Below are 15,674 nucleotides of genomic sequence, written 5' to 3'. Positions count from 1 at the left end.
TTTTCTGCATTTGTTTATTACTACTACGAATGTATTGCATTGTTATTGTGATATTTCCTTTTAATATCCTTCTATCCTTTAACTATGCCATGCTGTAGATGTTCTAGATTAGTATGAATTTAACGTCAAAGTTGATCAATATATTCCACACAAGAAATACTAGATAAAAACAATAAAGTCTTTGAACATACATAACTTTTGATATAATTTTTTCTTATCTTGTAGCTGTACATGCATCAGACAGATACCCATTCAATTGAGATTTCAAAGATGTAATTTTTAGCTATTTTAAAACATTTTTGCAATGTTTATAAGATTATCTCTTTTTTTTCACACATTCGACACAGTACCTTTTATTTCGCCAATGTGGGGTTTGCATATCGTTGGTCTGTGCCGAAAGTTTCTAAGGTGCAGAGGTTTAAGTTATTCCAAAGTAATAACTTTCTATCATGTCCAAAACAAATAAGACAAAATCAAATATTGCTCTGTAATTAAACACAGCAGTCCAATCCAGTGCAAAAAGTGAGAAGTGACAACATTAAGGGAACATAACACTAATAGAGCACCAGTCTCTTTTTTTCTTCACATATTTAGAAACGGTGTTAGGAAACAGCTTAAAGGGTTTAGTCAGGCCTGTCATAGTTCTTTCTGGATGTATCTTTGGGAGGTTTTATCCCAAAACCAAACAGAAGAAACTTAAACATAGTTTCTAAAACTTGCTTAAAGAAAAGAAAGCCTATTTTAGGACCATATTTGTTGAGGACCATTGTGTTTTTTTTTGTTTTTGTTTTGTTTGTTCACATTATTTTCATAATGTAGTTTTATTACTGTAATACAGTCATTTTGTTATTAGTTAAATTGCTGTACTACAATCATTTATTCTTATTTGAATTTAAAAATCCAAGGCAGTATGACATGTACTGCTCTTGTGTAATGTTTTAGAATTAAAAGTTTTTTCACTTTCATTTTAATAAAATATCTGATTGCATTACAGTAATTAAACTCTTATTAGTCCTAAAAATAGGTTTAATTTTCTTTACAGAAAATAAGATTTTGTGAAATGTATCCATCTAGCTTTTTTCCCCCCTCTTTCTCCTCCATTTTCTATTACTTGGCATCTAAGAAAATTTAAGTGCTATTCATTCACAACTTCACTGTCTAAAAAGTTTTCAAGAATGAGTGCTGTAGTAACAGTAGCATTACTATGGGGGTTAATTTGATCTTTTTGGATATCTTTATGCTATAGTTGACAGCGTATACAGTGTTTTTCAAATAACGTTAGAATGAAAAAGAGAGGACCAAAAACCCAATGGCTATACATTGACTACATGTTCCTCTTTCATTTGCGTTATTGCTGAAGAAACACAGAATGAAGGAAACATTTGGATTTTTTTCTGCATCATCTGTCCTTTCAGGTCACTTACGAGAGACTCAAGTCTGAGGGCTGTGAAAAAATTAACAAAAAAGCAGTATCAGAATCTATTTTCATTTTATATTTAGATATACACATACATAGGAATGATAGTACTCTACCTCAAAATTTAATGAATCGGTGACATATCGGTTCTAAAAAAGAGAGAAATGGAGAATAAGTGCTGTTAATATTCTAAGTATTTCTTTAAATTATTTTGTAAATGTATAATTAGAATTTTTCATACCATGCGCTCCAGCTCGCCATAAACCTCAGGCGACATTGGCATGAGTGTGTCGTTATAGTCTTGTGGCTGCCTAAAATTATTTAAAAGCAGTTATTTTTTCAGTCCTGTACGTTAGCATAGAAATGGCATTTTAAAATGAATGTAAGGGATTTATTTATGTGCTGTTTACTTTTTGATTTTTATGTTTTTATTGTTTTGTTTTTTACTTAATCAGAATGGTTTGAATTTTGGCAAAGGTTTTGGAGCGCGCTATGTGAACACAAAAAAAAATAAATAAACATGGACATGATTTGAAAAGGTTACACGGTCCTGAAAAAAGCAGTTAGACTTATGGTGTGTGTGGCTGTGTGCACCAAATTTAATTATTTGAACAAGTAGTTTACTCAAATACTCAAATAAATGCAAATTCACGTCTGATGGCAAGAATGATGCGAATTGGATGATGTGATTGCCACAAAACACAATGGGTCTCATTCATGAAACACGAGCAGAACGAATTTTTGTGTAAATCGCGTGTAAAGTGGTTTTGGCGTAAATTTTCGGATTCATTAAAATGTTCGTATTTTCTAAATGTTAGTTGGTACGAAAGAAATTTACACCTGCTCCCAGCCACGCGTAAATAGTGCGTTTAACGTCTGAACGTTTTGCTCATTAATACGGCTGCATTTTAATTCATAATCGGGTACATATTTACACAGCATTTTGAAAAAAATATTATATATATTAATTAGATACAGTTTTTCTTTTAACTTTTATTATGAGAGCCAGTAATAGCCCTTACGGAAATTAACCATGGTTTTACTACAAATGAAACCAAAAAACCATGGTTACTATAGTTAAACCATGGTAACCACAAATTAACCATGGTTTTGCTATATTAACCAGTTTAACCACGGTATATGTAGTAAATCTGTGGTTAGACAAATGGGAGTCAATACGCCAAAAAACCATGGGTTACTACAGTTTTACTATAATAAAACCATGGTAATTTTTCGTAAGGGAGGATCTGTAATATGCTGCCAAACTTCCTTTTTTAGGACCTGATATGCCACTAGTAGCCTACGCTTGAAAATAAAATGTGGCGTTTTGAATGAACTTCTGATTATAAAACTTCAATTTCTGCAGCTGAGAAATGTTTCTTTTTCAGTCGCTTTTGAGAAGACATGTTGAAATCCTTCGTTTAGTGTCATAATATGATGCTCATATATAGTTGTCAGTCGGATTTAATAGGCGGGATTTATGGTAATTGAGAGTGAGCGTGCACGCGCGTCCCATTTACGACTGATTGGAATTCATTAACACACACACACATTTCACTATCACATCTGACGTTTACGAAGTTTTTGTGAATCAGGAGAAGAGTTTTCGGGAAGTTTTCTTTACGCGCAAATCACTCAGAAATTTACTCGTATATTTACGAATGTTTCATGAATGAGACCCAATATTCGCCTTAATTGCACCTTCCACGCAAATTCCAAGCGTGCATGCATGTTGTTTTAATTCGCGCAAGGGACACGAAAAATATAGTAATCTAGAGTGATAACGCAATGTGAATGTTCACTTCGCTTTGTGTGTACAACGTTATACTATTTGCAATCAAAAATTCCCACATTGGAAATTAATGGGAAGCAAATTGCATCTAGTGGAAATGTTTGGTACTGCGCCCAAACACAATCTTACTCAAAGCTCATATTTCATGATATCGACCTCAAATTTGGAACACAAATTGCTTAGGTTTGGATTTGATTTTCATGCAGTTTTTGAGTGAAACACGTTTTGGAAAATATATATATATATATTTCGCAGAAAAATATTAAAATTGTATTTTGTATATTTTTTGTGCATTTTGTAAGGTTTAAAACAGTTTTTACAACAAATTTCCTTTTCAGGTCTATTCAGGTAATAAATGGATCATAACTATTCCATAAATATCATTTAATCCCATAAATTGTCCTAAAATACAAAATATTAAGTATAAAACATCAAACTAAAATATAGTATATTCATTTGACCACTATGCAAGTAGCATCAGAGGGTTAACATTGACTTACATTTCAGAGATGGAGATGAGAGTGGTGCTTATGTATCCCTCATGTAACTTCTTATCCACATCCATTGGTTCTTGCTCTGGATAAAACAAAAGTCTTTGTATATATATATATACATTATTTTATACATTTATTAATATTTTACGTAGTTCGCAACTGTGTGTTTCGTACTGTCGGTAGGTTTGGAGTAGTATTTTTTGAAGGCCTCGTCTTTGGGTAAGTTGGGAAATAGGAAGCGCAGAGGGTTTTCTGGGACGTTGTCGGCCGCCATCACGCGATAATTGCGGATGATGTCAGGAAGTGAGACGGCAGAGAGTTCCTTCTTCGTGTAGGGCTCAACGGAGCGAATCTGCGGCTCTTCTAAACAAACACAACACCAAACCTAAATCATGAGCATTACATTTGCAAAACACATTTGATTTGAAGCCAAAGCGAAACTGACATCCAAATCAAAATGAGCTGTTTTTGGATGTTTTGATTTCAATACCAGTAGTGTTGTCAAAAGACCCGGTACTTCAGTACCAAGGCGGTACTAAAAAAATAAAAATGTCACTGTACCAGGTTTCTTTAAGTACCGGTGGTACCGAGTACCCGGTCAACCCGGTTCTTGATGCATACAGCGATATGATTTCCGCGAAGCAGAAAACGCAGACGGAATCTCAAAATTCAGTCATGAAAATGAAACTTACATTTTAATATGGACAGTCATGGAATTTGTCAAAGTTAGCATAAATTAATCAAATCAAATCTCCATATGGACCAGTATCTGTAAATGTTAAGCCACAAAAGTTGGTTGAAATATGAATCCTGCATGTTCTGCGCATCTCCGTGTGAATGGCAGAGATGTGCAGGTTTGTTTACTACATAGACTGAAGCGATGAGGGCATAAATACATAAACAATATCACCAGAACTGAGTCACTTCACAAGCATTTTACCATTTCATCTGAGTAAAACAAGTGTCAAAATAAAAGTTCATTTTTAAATAAAGGCTAGAAATATTACTATTATTTAGTTGAATGTATGCGATACTGCTACTACTGTTGAAAAAATTATAAAACTTCAACTTAAATAAATCCCACAATATTTCTTCCATGTTTTAATTTTAATAGCAAATCCCCTTTATTTACCAAAACATAAAATGTGTTTAAATATCAATAAATAAAAGACAAATTAAATTTGGGTTAAACTTGTTTACTTGTTTTTCATAATTATATTACTTGTAGAAAAACTTTAAACACTATTGTAAATTAGTATAAAGAATGGCAATGGTTTTATATTTAGTGATAAAAGTTTTTTTTTTTTTTATTAGCATATTTTTGTGCTTGGCTTTGGTTCCGAAATTGGTACCAAGAACCGTGGATTTTCACTGGTATCGGTACCGAATACTGACATTTTGGTACCGTGACAGCACTAAAGACCAGATACATTTGTTTTAATTAGTTCTTTATTGTTCCGCAGAGTGAAGGAACGTCTCACCGTTTGCGTCGTGTTCAACCCAGCTGAAGGTGATGGCTCCGTCACGGTTACTCTCGCTGAAGCGCAACAGAAATGTCCCGGACAATTTGTCATGTAGCAGAGCTTTAGTTCGGTCTTTGGTCACAAAGCCCATTATACATCTGCGAAAGATAGACAGGGTTAAAGCAGAATTCCACTGTGCAAGTCTATTAATATAAACACAATTTGGCATCTTTTTACACTTTGAAACTATAGACACAATCAAATTTAAAAATGAACATTCCTAAAGATATTTCTATGTATTTTTGCTATCGTTTATGCTTAAATGTAATAATTTTGTGACACTTATTTTAGTATTATTTATATAATATTTTAGTTTTTATTCATATTTAGAATTTTTTGTCATTTTGTTTTATGCTTTTGTCAGTTGTATTAGTTTTTTGTTCTTTTTAGATATACTGTAACTACTAAGGCTTAATTTATTTTTACTTCAGTTTTTTATTTATTTTAGAGCTTTAACTTAAACTTACTTCAGTTTTTTGCAATTCCATTTTTACTCACTTTACTTCAAGTTTTCCATCTTATATTGACAATTTTGTTGTGTTTCATTATGCTATGTGCTTTACTGCTTTTGTAATTTTGATTAGTTTATATATATTTATGACAAAAATCAATAGGACATTAAGTAAAGATCATGTTCCATGGAGATATTTTGTAAATTTCCTACCGTAAATATATCAAAACTAAATTTTTCATTAGTAATATGCATTGCTAAGAACTTAATTTGGACAAATTTCAAAGGCAATTTTCTCTATTTTGATTTTTTTTGCACCCTCAGATTCCAGATTTTCAATTTTCAATTTCAGATGATGCATAAATCTCAATGTAAAAAACACATAAGACTGGTTTTGTGGACCAGGGTTACATTCGTTTATTTTTTTGCTTTAGCTTAAACGTAATAAACTTAAAATTAAAGAGCCCCTTTTATGAATTTTTGAAAAATTACCTTTCATACAGTGTGTAACAAAGCATGTCAACCTGTTGTTGGGGACTCCCAAAACCAAAATATGAACCTTTAATAACCCATAATAGGAGCACTTTAAAGTTTTTGTTAACGACAATAACCCTGGTATGTGAAATGGTGGCTGCCCAAAATGGTCAGACAGACCAAGTCGGTCCAGGTGATCAACCGTCTAGACCAGCTAGAACCATATAAGATGTTGTTCCTAGCTGGATTCTCATAATTCAAACATATCTGGTTTCCTACCCATCATCCCACAGACTCAGCAGGTGTCTCTTTATCAAGTCCAAAATTCCTTCAATCCACAGCCAGAAGGTGAAGTTCTTCTCACTGCCAGACTACATCGAACACAAGTCTCAAATCAAATCACTTCTAAACAAACAGCTGGAACTAGGACATTTCGACTTAATGGATAAAATAAAAAATCTTGTATAGACCAACCTTGCAGAATCTATTCCAAGGAATCTGAGCTTCAGGATCCATCACCGCTTTAGGTCCTGTGGGCCCAAGTTTCAACGCTTGTGCATTTAGTTCATCTGTTCCGAGAGAATCAGTTGTGCTCTGTGTGAAGTAAGTGTATCATACTTACCAAGGAGTTTGGTACCCAGCATGCTTAACTGTTCTTGGTTAAGACCTCTTTTGGTGATGGAGGAGAACTGCCAGCTCAGCACTTCTGATAGATGCCCCCACGTGGCTGAAGGAGGAGTCACGAAGAACGCAAGGTTCTGGATAAAAAGAAACAATCAAAGAAAATGGAATTCTGTGGAAAAGCCTCCAGAAATCTACTTTGTGGTGCATGTAGAGCTTATATCTATTCCTAAACCAGTAGTGTTGAAGAGGACTTACCTTTGGTTCAGAAGTCAGCATGTTGTACCACATGATGGAGGCCCATCCACTGGGGAGCTGACTGACGTTGGAGATCACAACTATGGGCAGAGATGTGGTCTGAAGATGGAGAGAGAGAAGAAAGCGGATGATGATCATGATTTGGTGCCGTTTGTGTTTTTAAACTCGGTTGTTCTGAAGAATCTTCTGACCTCGAAGTTCATGACCATTCCAGACCAGCAGAGCTCAGCCTCAAAGGTGATGGAGTGAAGTTCCTCCGTGACGATCAGAGGGCCCTGCCCAACGTGCAAGAGAGAACTGTTGAGGTGCTGTTCTAGCAAGTTTAAAGCTCGACTATGCAGAAATTGAAAAGTGAAGAAGAGCTACACAAAGAGGGAATTGCATTTCTGCTCGTTTCTTACACTAAATGATTATATGACTTCAGAAGACTAGGAAAACTGAACACAAAGAGTCATGGACTCATTTCTTGACAATTTGTATGTGATTTCTGGAGGTTTTTATGGTCCACATAAGAACAAATCTCATGCAGCTTTGGTAGGTGAGTCAATGATAACAGATTTGACCTTTTCTTAACAATTTGATGACAAGAAACAAGAAATGTGGAAAATTTTATTCTGAAAGGATGCATTCAATTGGTCAAAAGTGACAGTAAAGACATTTATGATGTTACAAAATATTTCTATTTCATATAAATGTTTTTGAACATTTTTATTTATCAAGCTATTCTGATATTCTGAAAAAACAATTTCCACAAAAATACAAGGCAGCGCCACGGTTTTCGACATTGATAATAATTATTATAATAATTACAGCCTCGGTAATCAGAAGAAACTTTTTTTTAAAACATTTTGAACTCACCTCACTTGTTCTGTTTCCGGTAACTTTCTTCTCTTTCAGTTGCTGTGAAGTAAAATTAATTGTAATGTTACTGCGACTTACTATTTGATTAAATTATGATTTTACACTGAAGCTATACTGTGATTTGCTATTTTTTTTCCTTTTCATTTTACCAGATGACGGAATTCTGCTGCCATCCCATTGGATTCCTCCATGTTCATCACCTTCATGGCCGTTCCCAAGATGTTGAACATGCGAAACCTAAAACAGGAGCATTACTAAGTCAGTGAAATTGTCATTTTTAGGGTAATTATACCTATAAAATATGTGCATAAGGAAATTTTGTAGGACACACCCTTTCCGTTTCTCAACAATATCCCTGAAAGAGGAAAAGATACACATAAATAAACTTGTATGCTAATTTACTAGCTAATTTAGAGACAAAAAAAATCCCTTGATGATTTACGGTCGAGTCAGAGTATGTACAACACTTACTTGTCGAATTGCACCTTCACCCGAACAGTGTGGTTGAATTCCTGAAGTTTTATGAGCAGCCTGGAGCACAGAAATAATGTGATTCATCATTCATCAACTGAACATTATCTGCCCTTGAAATAGAGAAATGCGAAACATCTGCTGTGTGTTTACAGTTACCGTAATTTGAGGGTGAACAGAACACCCGTCTTCAGCACCAAAGGTCTTTGCAGTTGGGTCGGCATGCATGGCTGTCGCTCGACTACCAAGGAGCTGAAGAAAATCCACAAAATAGGTCAAAATAATCCATTATCAGTGAAAAGAAACTTCAAGCGAAGTAGGTTTCTTACTTTGTGATGAGGTTTTTGAAGTTCATCATGATCCTGTCGTCCAGAGTGCTTTTGCTGAGGGTGATGGGATCCTTTTCATATGTGAATTTCTGCTCCAGCTCCAGAAGTTTCTTGAGCTGCTGCCTGAGCTGAAGCAGAGATTCTGCTAGAGAAGTAAACCTTAGGAGAAAAACAAATATGATTTAAATGTGATTTTATAGAGCCTAAAAGTGTGATTTAGCAAAATTATCAATATTTTTATACTGTGAAAGGCAGAAAAGGTCTCTCAAATTAAATTTTGTGCACAAAAAAGTCCATTGTCAGTGGTGTTACAAAATGATCAATATTTATATACTGCCAATATATTAAATATTATTAATATTTCCCTGAAAATTTGCAGGCAGAAAAATTTCATAAATTTGTGAGCAAAAAACAAATCAATAGTGTAGCGAAATTTTCGCGAATTTACAATATTTCTGTGAAATTTTGCATGTCTGTAAAATTCACTGTCTTCTGTCATTAGTGTATCACAATTATCTATATTTAAATACGTCGATATTTAATAGCGTTAATATTTCTGTGAAATTTCGCAAGTAAAAAATGTCTATAAAATTTTGCCTGCAAATTTTTTTTACAAATTCATTGTCTACGGTCAATAGTCTAGCAAAATGATCGCTATTTAAATATTGTCAAACTATTTGTATAATGTGAATATTTCTGTAAAATTTTGCAGGTGGAAAAGGTTTATAAAATTTTGTGAACAAAAAAGGCCCAATTTCAACAGTTTAGCGAAATAACTATTTACATATTTCCAATATTTCCAAAACTTTTGCAAGCAAAAAAAGGTCTATAGATTGTGTGGATTACCATAGAAAATACTAGATTTTGCTAAAAAATATTTAAACCCATTGGTATTTCCAGTCATCTGTACAATAAAAAAATTATAAAATACATATTGTACAGTCAAATTTCAGAATTAAAATATAACTATGAGCAATATCCATTGGCTTTGACAGTATTTAAGGATCTTAAAACTATAAAAATCTTGCTAATATGATCATTCTGGCTTTGTTTACCAGAGAATCATGGGCTTTTTACAACTTTGCAATTGCAAATTTAAAAAAAAAGTATTACTAGTGTTACTACTCAAAAAAAAAAAAAAAAAAATTATGGTTAGATGGAAAACATAAATTAATTTGTGGTTTGTGTTTGTTACCAGTTCTGGAGCTGGTCCAAGCAGACATTGGTTAGTCCACCGATGCAAGCCATCTGTTGACGGCGTCTCCACTCGGGCAGTTCTGTTGAGATTAGCTCAAAGACCACCGGATCCATATTGTTCAACACCTCTGACATGTGAGTGATCACTTTCTACAGGCACACAAACAAGGTTGAAAGTAACTGCTTCTCTTCACTAACCAATAAGCATTACAGAACAGGACAATGTGATGGATCACCAATGTTCTCACCGTTCTTGTTTCGTTGAGTTTCACAAACATGGCATGGATAGTCAATCTCTCACGGTTCAGGTCTTCCTTTGAAATTGTCCCGTTCAGTTCCTCTGTTAAAATTTTAAAAAATAAATAATAGCTAGTTCTGACCTAAGGTGCAGTGACATTTACCATCTTAAACAAATTGTCACAAGCAAAATCTTCGGTACTTGACAAAAAAAACAACAGCAATTTTCTGAATTGGTTGAATCAGATTACCATTGTTTAGAGAATTTTCACAAAATAAACCAATTCTGGATTTCTGTACTTTTTGATCAATGAACTAGTTCTGACCTAAGATGTAGTTTCAGTTACTATTGCTAACTTTTCGCAAGTGAATAAGCAACACTGAGTTTCAGTACTTGTTCAAAATAATAGTTATTCCTGACTAAAGGTTCAGTCATATTTAATGTTGGTTTGGCAAATTTTTGCAAGCAAAATAAGCAATACTGAATGTCAGTAATTGATGAAAAATAGCAACTCCTGAATTAACGGTGTAACACATTACCATCGTTTGGTGAATTTTCATGACATAAGCAATACTGATTTTCCGTACTTTTTGAATAATTAGCTAATTCTGACCTAGGATGAGGTTACTAGTGAAAAAAATAGCTAGTTCCAACTTGTGTTGCATCACATTTTACAGATGTTTGACAAATTTTTAAGAGCAAAATAAGCAATACTGAATTTCAAAATTTTTAAAATAAATAGCTATTTACTCTCGTTTGAGGGGGGGGGGGGGGATAGCGTTTTTCATTGTCTTGCCACCATGCTAGTGGATCTGCCGTAGAGTCAATTGGTTGATCTTGGAGATAGCGGGTTAACTCCGTGTCAGCACGCGCTCTGATCGGTAAAGGGGCAGAGATTTCTGTTTATTAAGGAGATCTGTCACAAAACTCATTTTTGAGCACATTTCAAAGCCGCACCCGCCCGCCATCCGCTGATTGTTTTGCAGTCTATGGACGATGCAACGCTTTGCTAATGCGAGCCGCAAAAAAAAAAGCCATTGTCTGTTCTAGAAAGGATGCAGCAAAGATATTTAATGCTAATGTATGAGGCATAGGCCTACACTGAGTTTCATTTACGATGAGATGCGCTCTAGTTCACAGTGCAGTGCAAGTGAACGCGGCGCGCTGGTGCTTCCATGTCACGGTTATCATTGTCTGCTATATTTGCTTTTTATTTATTAAAATACATGCAATTGGTTGATGAAACATTTATTAAAATTAAGATAAAATTTGTTCAAAACTAAATTAGTTTTTAAGAAAGGTTTTCTACAAAAACTTCATTAAGTGGTAAAAACCATGTCTCCCGATACATTGCGCATCTTATGATCCTATCTAAAAAATGAAAATAATTTTTGATAAAAAATGTTTGTAAAAAATATTTTAATGACACGGTTTTGGCGGTTATAGAGTTCTAATGACGGTGTTCAACTATAACCGCCGGTCTCACGGTTATATACAAACAGTCACACCCCTAGTTCTGACACTTACCATTGTTAAATTTTTTTCAATAAGCAATAATTAGTTTCAGTACTTCGGGTTCGGACGTAAGGTAAATCACATTTACCAATTTTTGACAAATTTTCCAGAGCGAAATAAGCAATACTGCGTTTCTATACTTTTCAAATAAATATCTAGTTCTGACCGAAGATGCAGTCACACTTACTGTTGTTCAACGAATTTTCACAGGCAAAATAAGCAATAGATAAAAAGCTGAAATTTTAGTAATTTCTTTATTGAAATTTTTTGACTACGAATAAGGCATATTTTAATCCTGTTACCTCTGCTTTGTAGAGTTTTGCTCTTGAAGTCGTATTCATCTTGCTGGTCTTCTAGATTTTTGATAGTCTGCTCTGTGTCCTGAAGGGAAATTTAAAAAAAGCTGTTTTACACAACTTTTCTATGAGAATTAGACATAGAATGCCATAGTGTTAGTGTACATCACCTGTACTTTCATCTTTATGTCTTTCACCCTTCCATCCATCTCTCGATGTTTCTCCACGATCATGTCATTTTGGGTGTTTTCGGTGCGATTCTGTAACAACATACTAATTACTAACTCATTATGTCATTATGTGGAAAAGAGCGGCTTGGACAGTATTGCGAAATATCTCCTTTTGTGTTTTACAGATAAAACAAATTCTATAAATTCTTTGTGGTTGAACTATTATTTTAAAATGATTTTGATAAAGATTTAAATGGCATATTCAACTTCACGGTGTTGGAAATCAGTGGCTGTCATTGAATAATTCCTGACCTCTGACACTTGGGCAGCAGCCAGAATCTTCCTCTCCTCGCAAAGGTTCCTACTGATGATCATCGCCATTGAAACGGGATTGTCTTGGAAGAGGGTCTGAAACACAAGGTTTGTGTGAACTCAGAACCTCAACTGTTTGCATGTTGCAACTTGTTTTTCTGATCTGTTTATTGCCTAATGATTCAGCGGCTGTGCCACAAATACTAAAAGGAAATGATTGTGTAGCCAGTTGCAGACAGGCACCTGCAAGTTCCTCTTAATTTTGCGGATATTGTGCTGGTTCAGGAAGTCTTTCTCCATCGCGAAGCGGCTGTGTTGGTGATCCAACTGGGTCAAAAGATCATGAAACCGCACGGTTGCCAGCGACTCATTCTCCACATTAGCAACATGGTCCCTTTAAGAGAACAAAGAACAGAGGATTCACACCAAATGAACCTGAAACTGGTTTGAATTCTATTTTTAACACAATTCCTAGATTTGTGCCTACATAATGCCCCTTTTATCAGAAAAATGCACTATGCAACTATTGTTTACATTGCACTGATTCTTATTTGTCTTATTGAACAACTAATCCTGCAGAATTTGCCTTTCTGTTGCCCTCACTAGCTCTGGAGAACCCACAATGCCTTTTATAATGTTGTTACAACAGGTTCGTTGTGTGCAAAACATACTGTGTTTCTGGAAGATGTCATATTGGAAGTGAGTTCATCATGTGATCTCAACATGAGGGCCTTATGTACAATAAACAGTTCTTTTGTTTTTTTTGGTAAATAGTAGATTTCTTTACCTGTAAAAAAAAAAAATTACAAATAATAATAATAATTAATATTATTATTTAGATTTTATTTTTTTTTACTTTAAAAAAAGATGCAGATTTAAAAACGTATTCATCCATATTTTTGTATAATATTATTTTAACATGTTAATATTAATATTCTAATTGCATTTTTTTTAAATAAATGCACTTTAAAAAAAATTATAATACTCTCATATTTTATCATTTTATATCATAACATTTGAATTGCCTTAAAAAAACATGCACCTTAAAAATGAATTAGTTCATATTTTAATAAAAAAATATTATTAATATGCTAATATTATTATTCCAGTTACCCTTAAAACGTAAATGCACATTTAAAAATATATAAATATTTCTTGCCATTTTCCTATTTTAATAATATATTAATACTTTCAATTAACTTTTTTCACTTCATAAAAAAAACACTGTTTAGAATAATCTTGGTTGGTTCTTTTAGCGTCATTATACTTGCAGAAGGTTGTGGTTATGTGTTTGACGTAGTAGTAAAGATGTAAAATGCTGATCCGCACCAGTCATGGCTTTCTATCCAGCAGCTGAGGTACTGCCGGATGGCCATCGGAAAGCTGTCATCGTACAGTTGGTCGACCTGTTCCAAAAACTTCGAATCCAGTTGCTGAAGCTCCAACCACTGACTCATTTCTGCAACTCTGTAGGCTGAGAATTAAAATACATGACAAATTATGGCTGATAAACACAATTTCTCTGCAAGATGCAAGATAATGAGATTTCTATCTCGCATGAATGGCTCACTACATCCTTAGAGGGGCTTTTTTGTGTAGTGTGTTTCTCTATCCTAATAGCTACTTACACATCTTCTAAAACGTTTAGCATAAAAAGCTAATTTGTGTAAAGCTGTTAAGTAAGCCATATATTATTGTTTTAACTATTATGATTATTATAAAAAATGCACATATTTTTCTGTTACGGCAAAGTCTGTAGTGAATATGAGTGTTATTATATTATTATTGTTATGAAAATGTGTTCATAGTTTTAGTTTACAGTAGCATTAAATAAAACCAAAGCAAAAAGAATAACAGAAATGTGAATATATGCATGCTTCCTTGCATTAAAACAGAATGTCTATACACATTAGATTGCGTTACAAGCCAGATGATACCTTTATTTTTTTTAATGCATAACGTTACAACAGAAACAACCATTACTGTAACTGAACATTAGTAATGTCAAAAAGACATTATTTTATTTTGAACGCTTGAAAACAGTGTGCGCGTGCGTGCACGTGTGTAGGGTGGGATTTGGAGGTACTGGTTTTGTATGAATCTATTTTAAGTCTTTATATAAATAAAACACACGTCTGTTGTGTTTTTTAATTCAGACAGCTAAAGTAACGTTAGCTAAACGTGGGTGGGTGGGTGCATGTGTGTGGCTTTTTTTATACTTTTAAATTTGTTCAGCAAGTTTGATCTTTTAGACTGCGTTGGAATCAATAATAATAATAATAATAATGCTATACTGATCGATGTTGTTCTGTTGCTTTTATTTTTATTAGTATTAGATATTACAGAATTCATGAACACATGATATTGTTTTGCCTGCATTCGTCAGGGCCACATGTAACTGCAGAAGAGTTTACATAAGACCTTATTATTTAAAGGGCTTTTATGTTTTCCATTGCGTTCTTACTAGTAAAAATCCTCTAATATCTTACGATTCCATTAATTCTTTCTAAGTAAGTTATATCAAACATTAATCAAACGTGAGATCAAAACTTCCTGTAAAATTTCACGCAGGAGAAAATAAAATGAACGCGGAAATTAAAGTTATTATTTTGTTACTCACCCCCAAACGTTATCCGAATCCGGTAAAAGTACGAATCCACGAATATGTAATAATGTGTTCCACAGCCGCAGAATAACGCGGAAGAACGGGCCAGCTCCCTGTTATTGTCGATTTGTTATTGATTTCCCAGTAGCCTTTCCGAATCCTTCTGCGCAAGTAGCGTGTGTGTGTGTTTGAGCGACAGCTGGGCGAACCAATCAGCAAGCCACATTTTGTTTGTTACGTGGGCACTAGCCAATCAGCGCGTCCGGGCCTCTTTTATGACGCAAGGTGGAATTTTGGACCAGACGTTGTAGCGTAGCCCACGTGATTTATAAGAAACTGAAAGTCTGAAACTGCGTAGTAGACTTGAGAAAGGTCTTTATTTCATCACCGCGTAAAAACTGGTTGCAGAAAAGCATTTTATGATTTCTTTTTTTATTTGTTTTATGCAGGAGGGCGATTCTCTGATTTTTTTCAGCTGGGGGGCACAAGAGGGGCCACAATAAATACAGAGGGGCCAATCTTATGTTGTGCATTTTTGGTCACACTATATTTTAAGGTCCAAATCTCGCAATTAACAAACCATTAACTATGACTTTTGTCTCAATAAACTTATCAAATAAACTAATATGATGCTTATTAATGAAGGGCTA

General features: G+C 34.2%; 1 protein-coding gene across 1 annotated transcript; it reads right to left on the bottom strand.

The window, feature by feature from the left end:
* Positions 1-1,420: 1,420 nt before the first annotated feature.
* On the bottom strand, positions 1,421-15,211 carry LOC113040769 (signal transducer and activator of transcription 1-alpha/beta-like). The gene is made up of 25 exons (XM_026199024.1): positions 15,040-15,211; positions 13,749-13,893; positions 12,663-12,813; positions 12,420-12,515; positions 12,108-12,197; positions 11,944-12,022; positions 10,137-10,228; positions 9,887-10,038; positions 8,692-8,850; positions 8,522-8,614; positions 8,363-8,422; positions 8,223-8,246; positions 8,041-8,128; positions 7,889-7,930; positions 7,222-7,305; positions 7,031-7,129; positions 6,774-6,909; positions 6,626-6,681; positions 6,431-6,522; positions 5,185-5,324; positions 3,878-4,066; positions 3,710-3,785; positions 1,659-1,728; positions 1,513-1,566; positions 1,421-1,444 (listed from the first exon to the last, which is right to left on the bottom strand). The coding sequence occupies exons 2-25, from the start codon at positions 13,874-13,876 to the stop codon at positions 1,421-1,423; spliced, it is 2,274 nt and encodes a 757-aa protein (XP_026054809.1). The 5' UTR covers positions 13,877-13,893; positions 15,040-15,211.
* Between the last annotated feature and the right edge of the window lie 463 nt (positions 15,212-15,674).

Source organism: Carassius auratus, chromosome 22, assembly GCF_003368295.1.
Source record: "Carassius auratus strain Wakin chromosome 22, ASM336829v1, whole genome shotgun sequence".
NCBI classification, from domain to species: Eukaryota; Metazoa; Chordata; class Actinopteri; order Cypriniformes; family Cyprinidae; genus Carassius; species Carassius auratus.
Note: the sequence above shows the minus strand (reverse complement) of the source record. Positions and strands in the feature narration are given on the sequence as shown.

Bases quoted from the DNA above. Each gene is read 5' to 3' on its own strand.
- LOC113040769 (XM_026199024.1), bottom strand. From the start codon at position 13,876: ATGAGTCAGTGGTTGGAGCTTCAGCAACTGGATTCGAAGTTTTTGGAA. The intron at 12,814-13,748 runs GTGCGGATCAGC...GTTCTCTTAAAG, and splicing joins TGGATAGAAAGCCATGACTG to GGACCATGTTGCTAATGTGG. The intron at 8,423-8,521 runs GTAACTGTAAAC...TCTGTGCTCCAG, and splicing joins CTGTTCACCCTCAAATTACG to GCTGCTCATAAAACTTCAGG.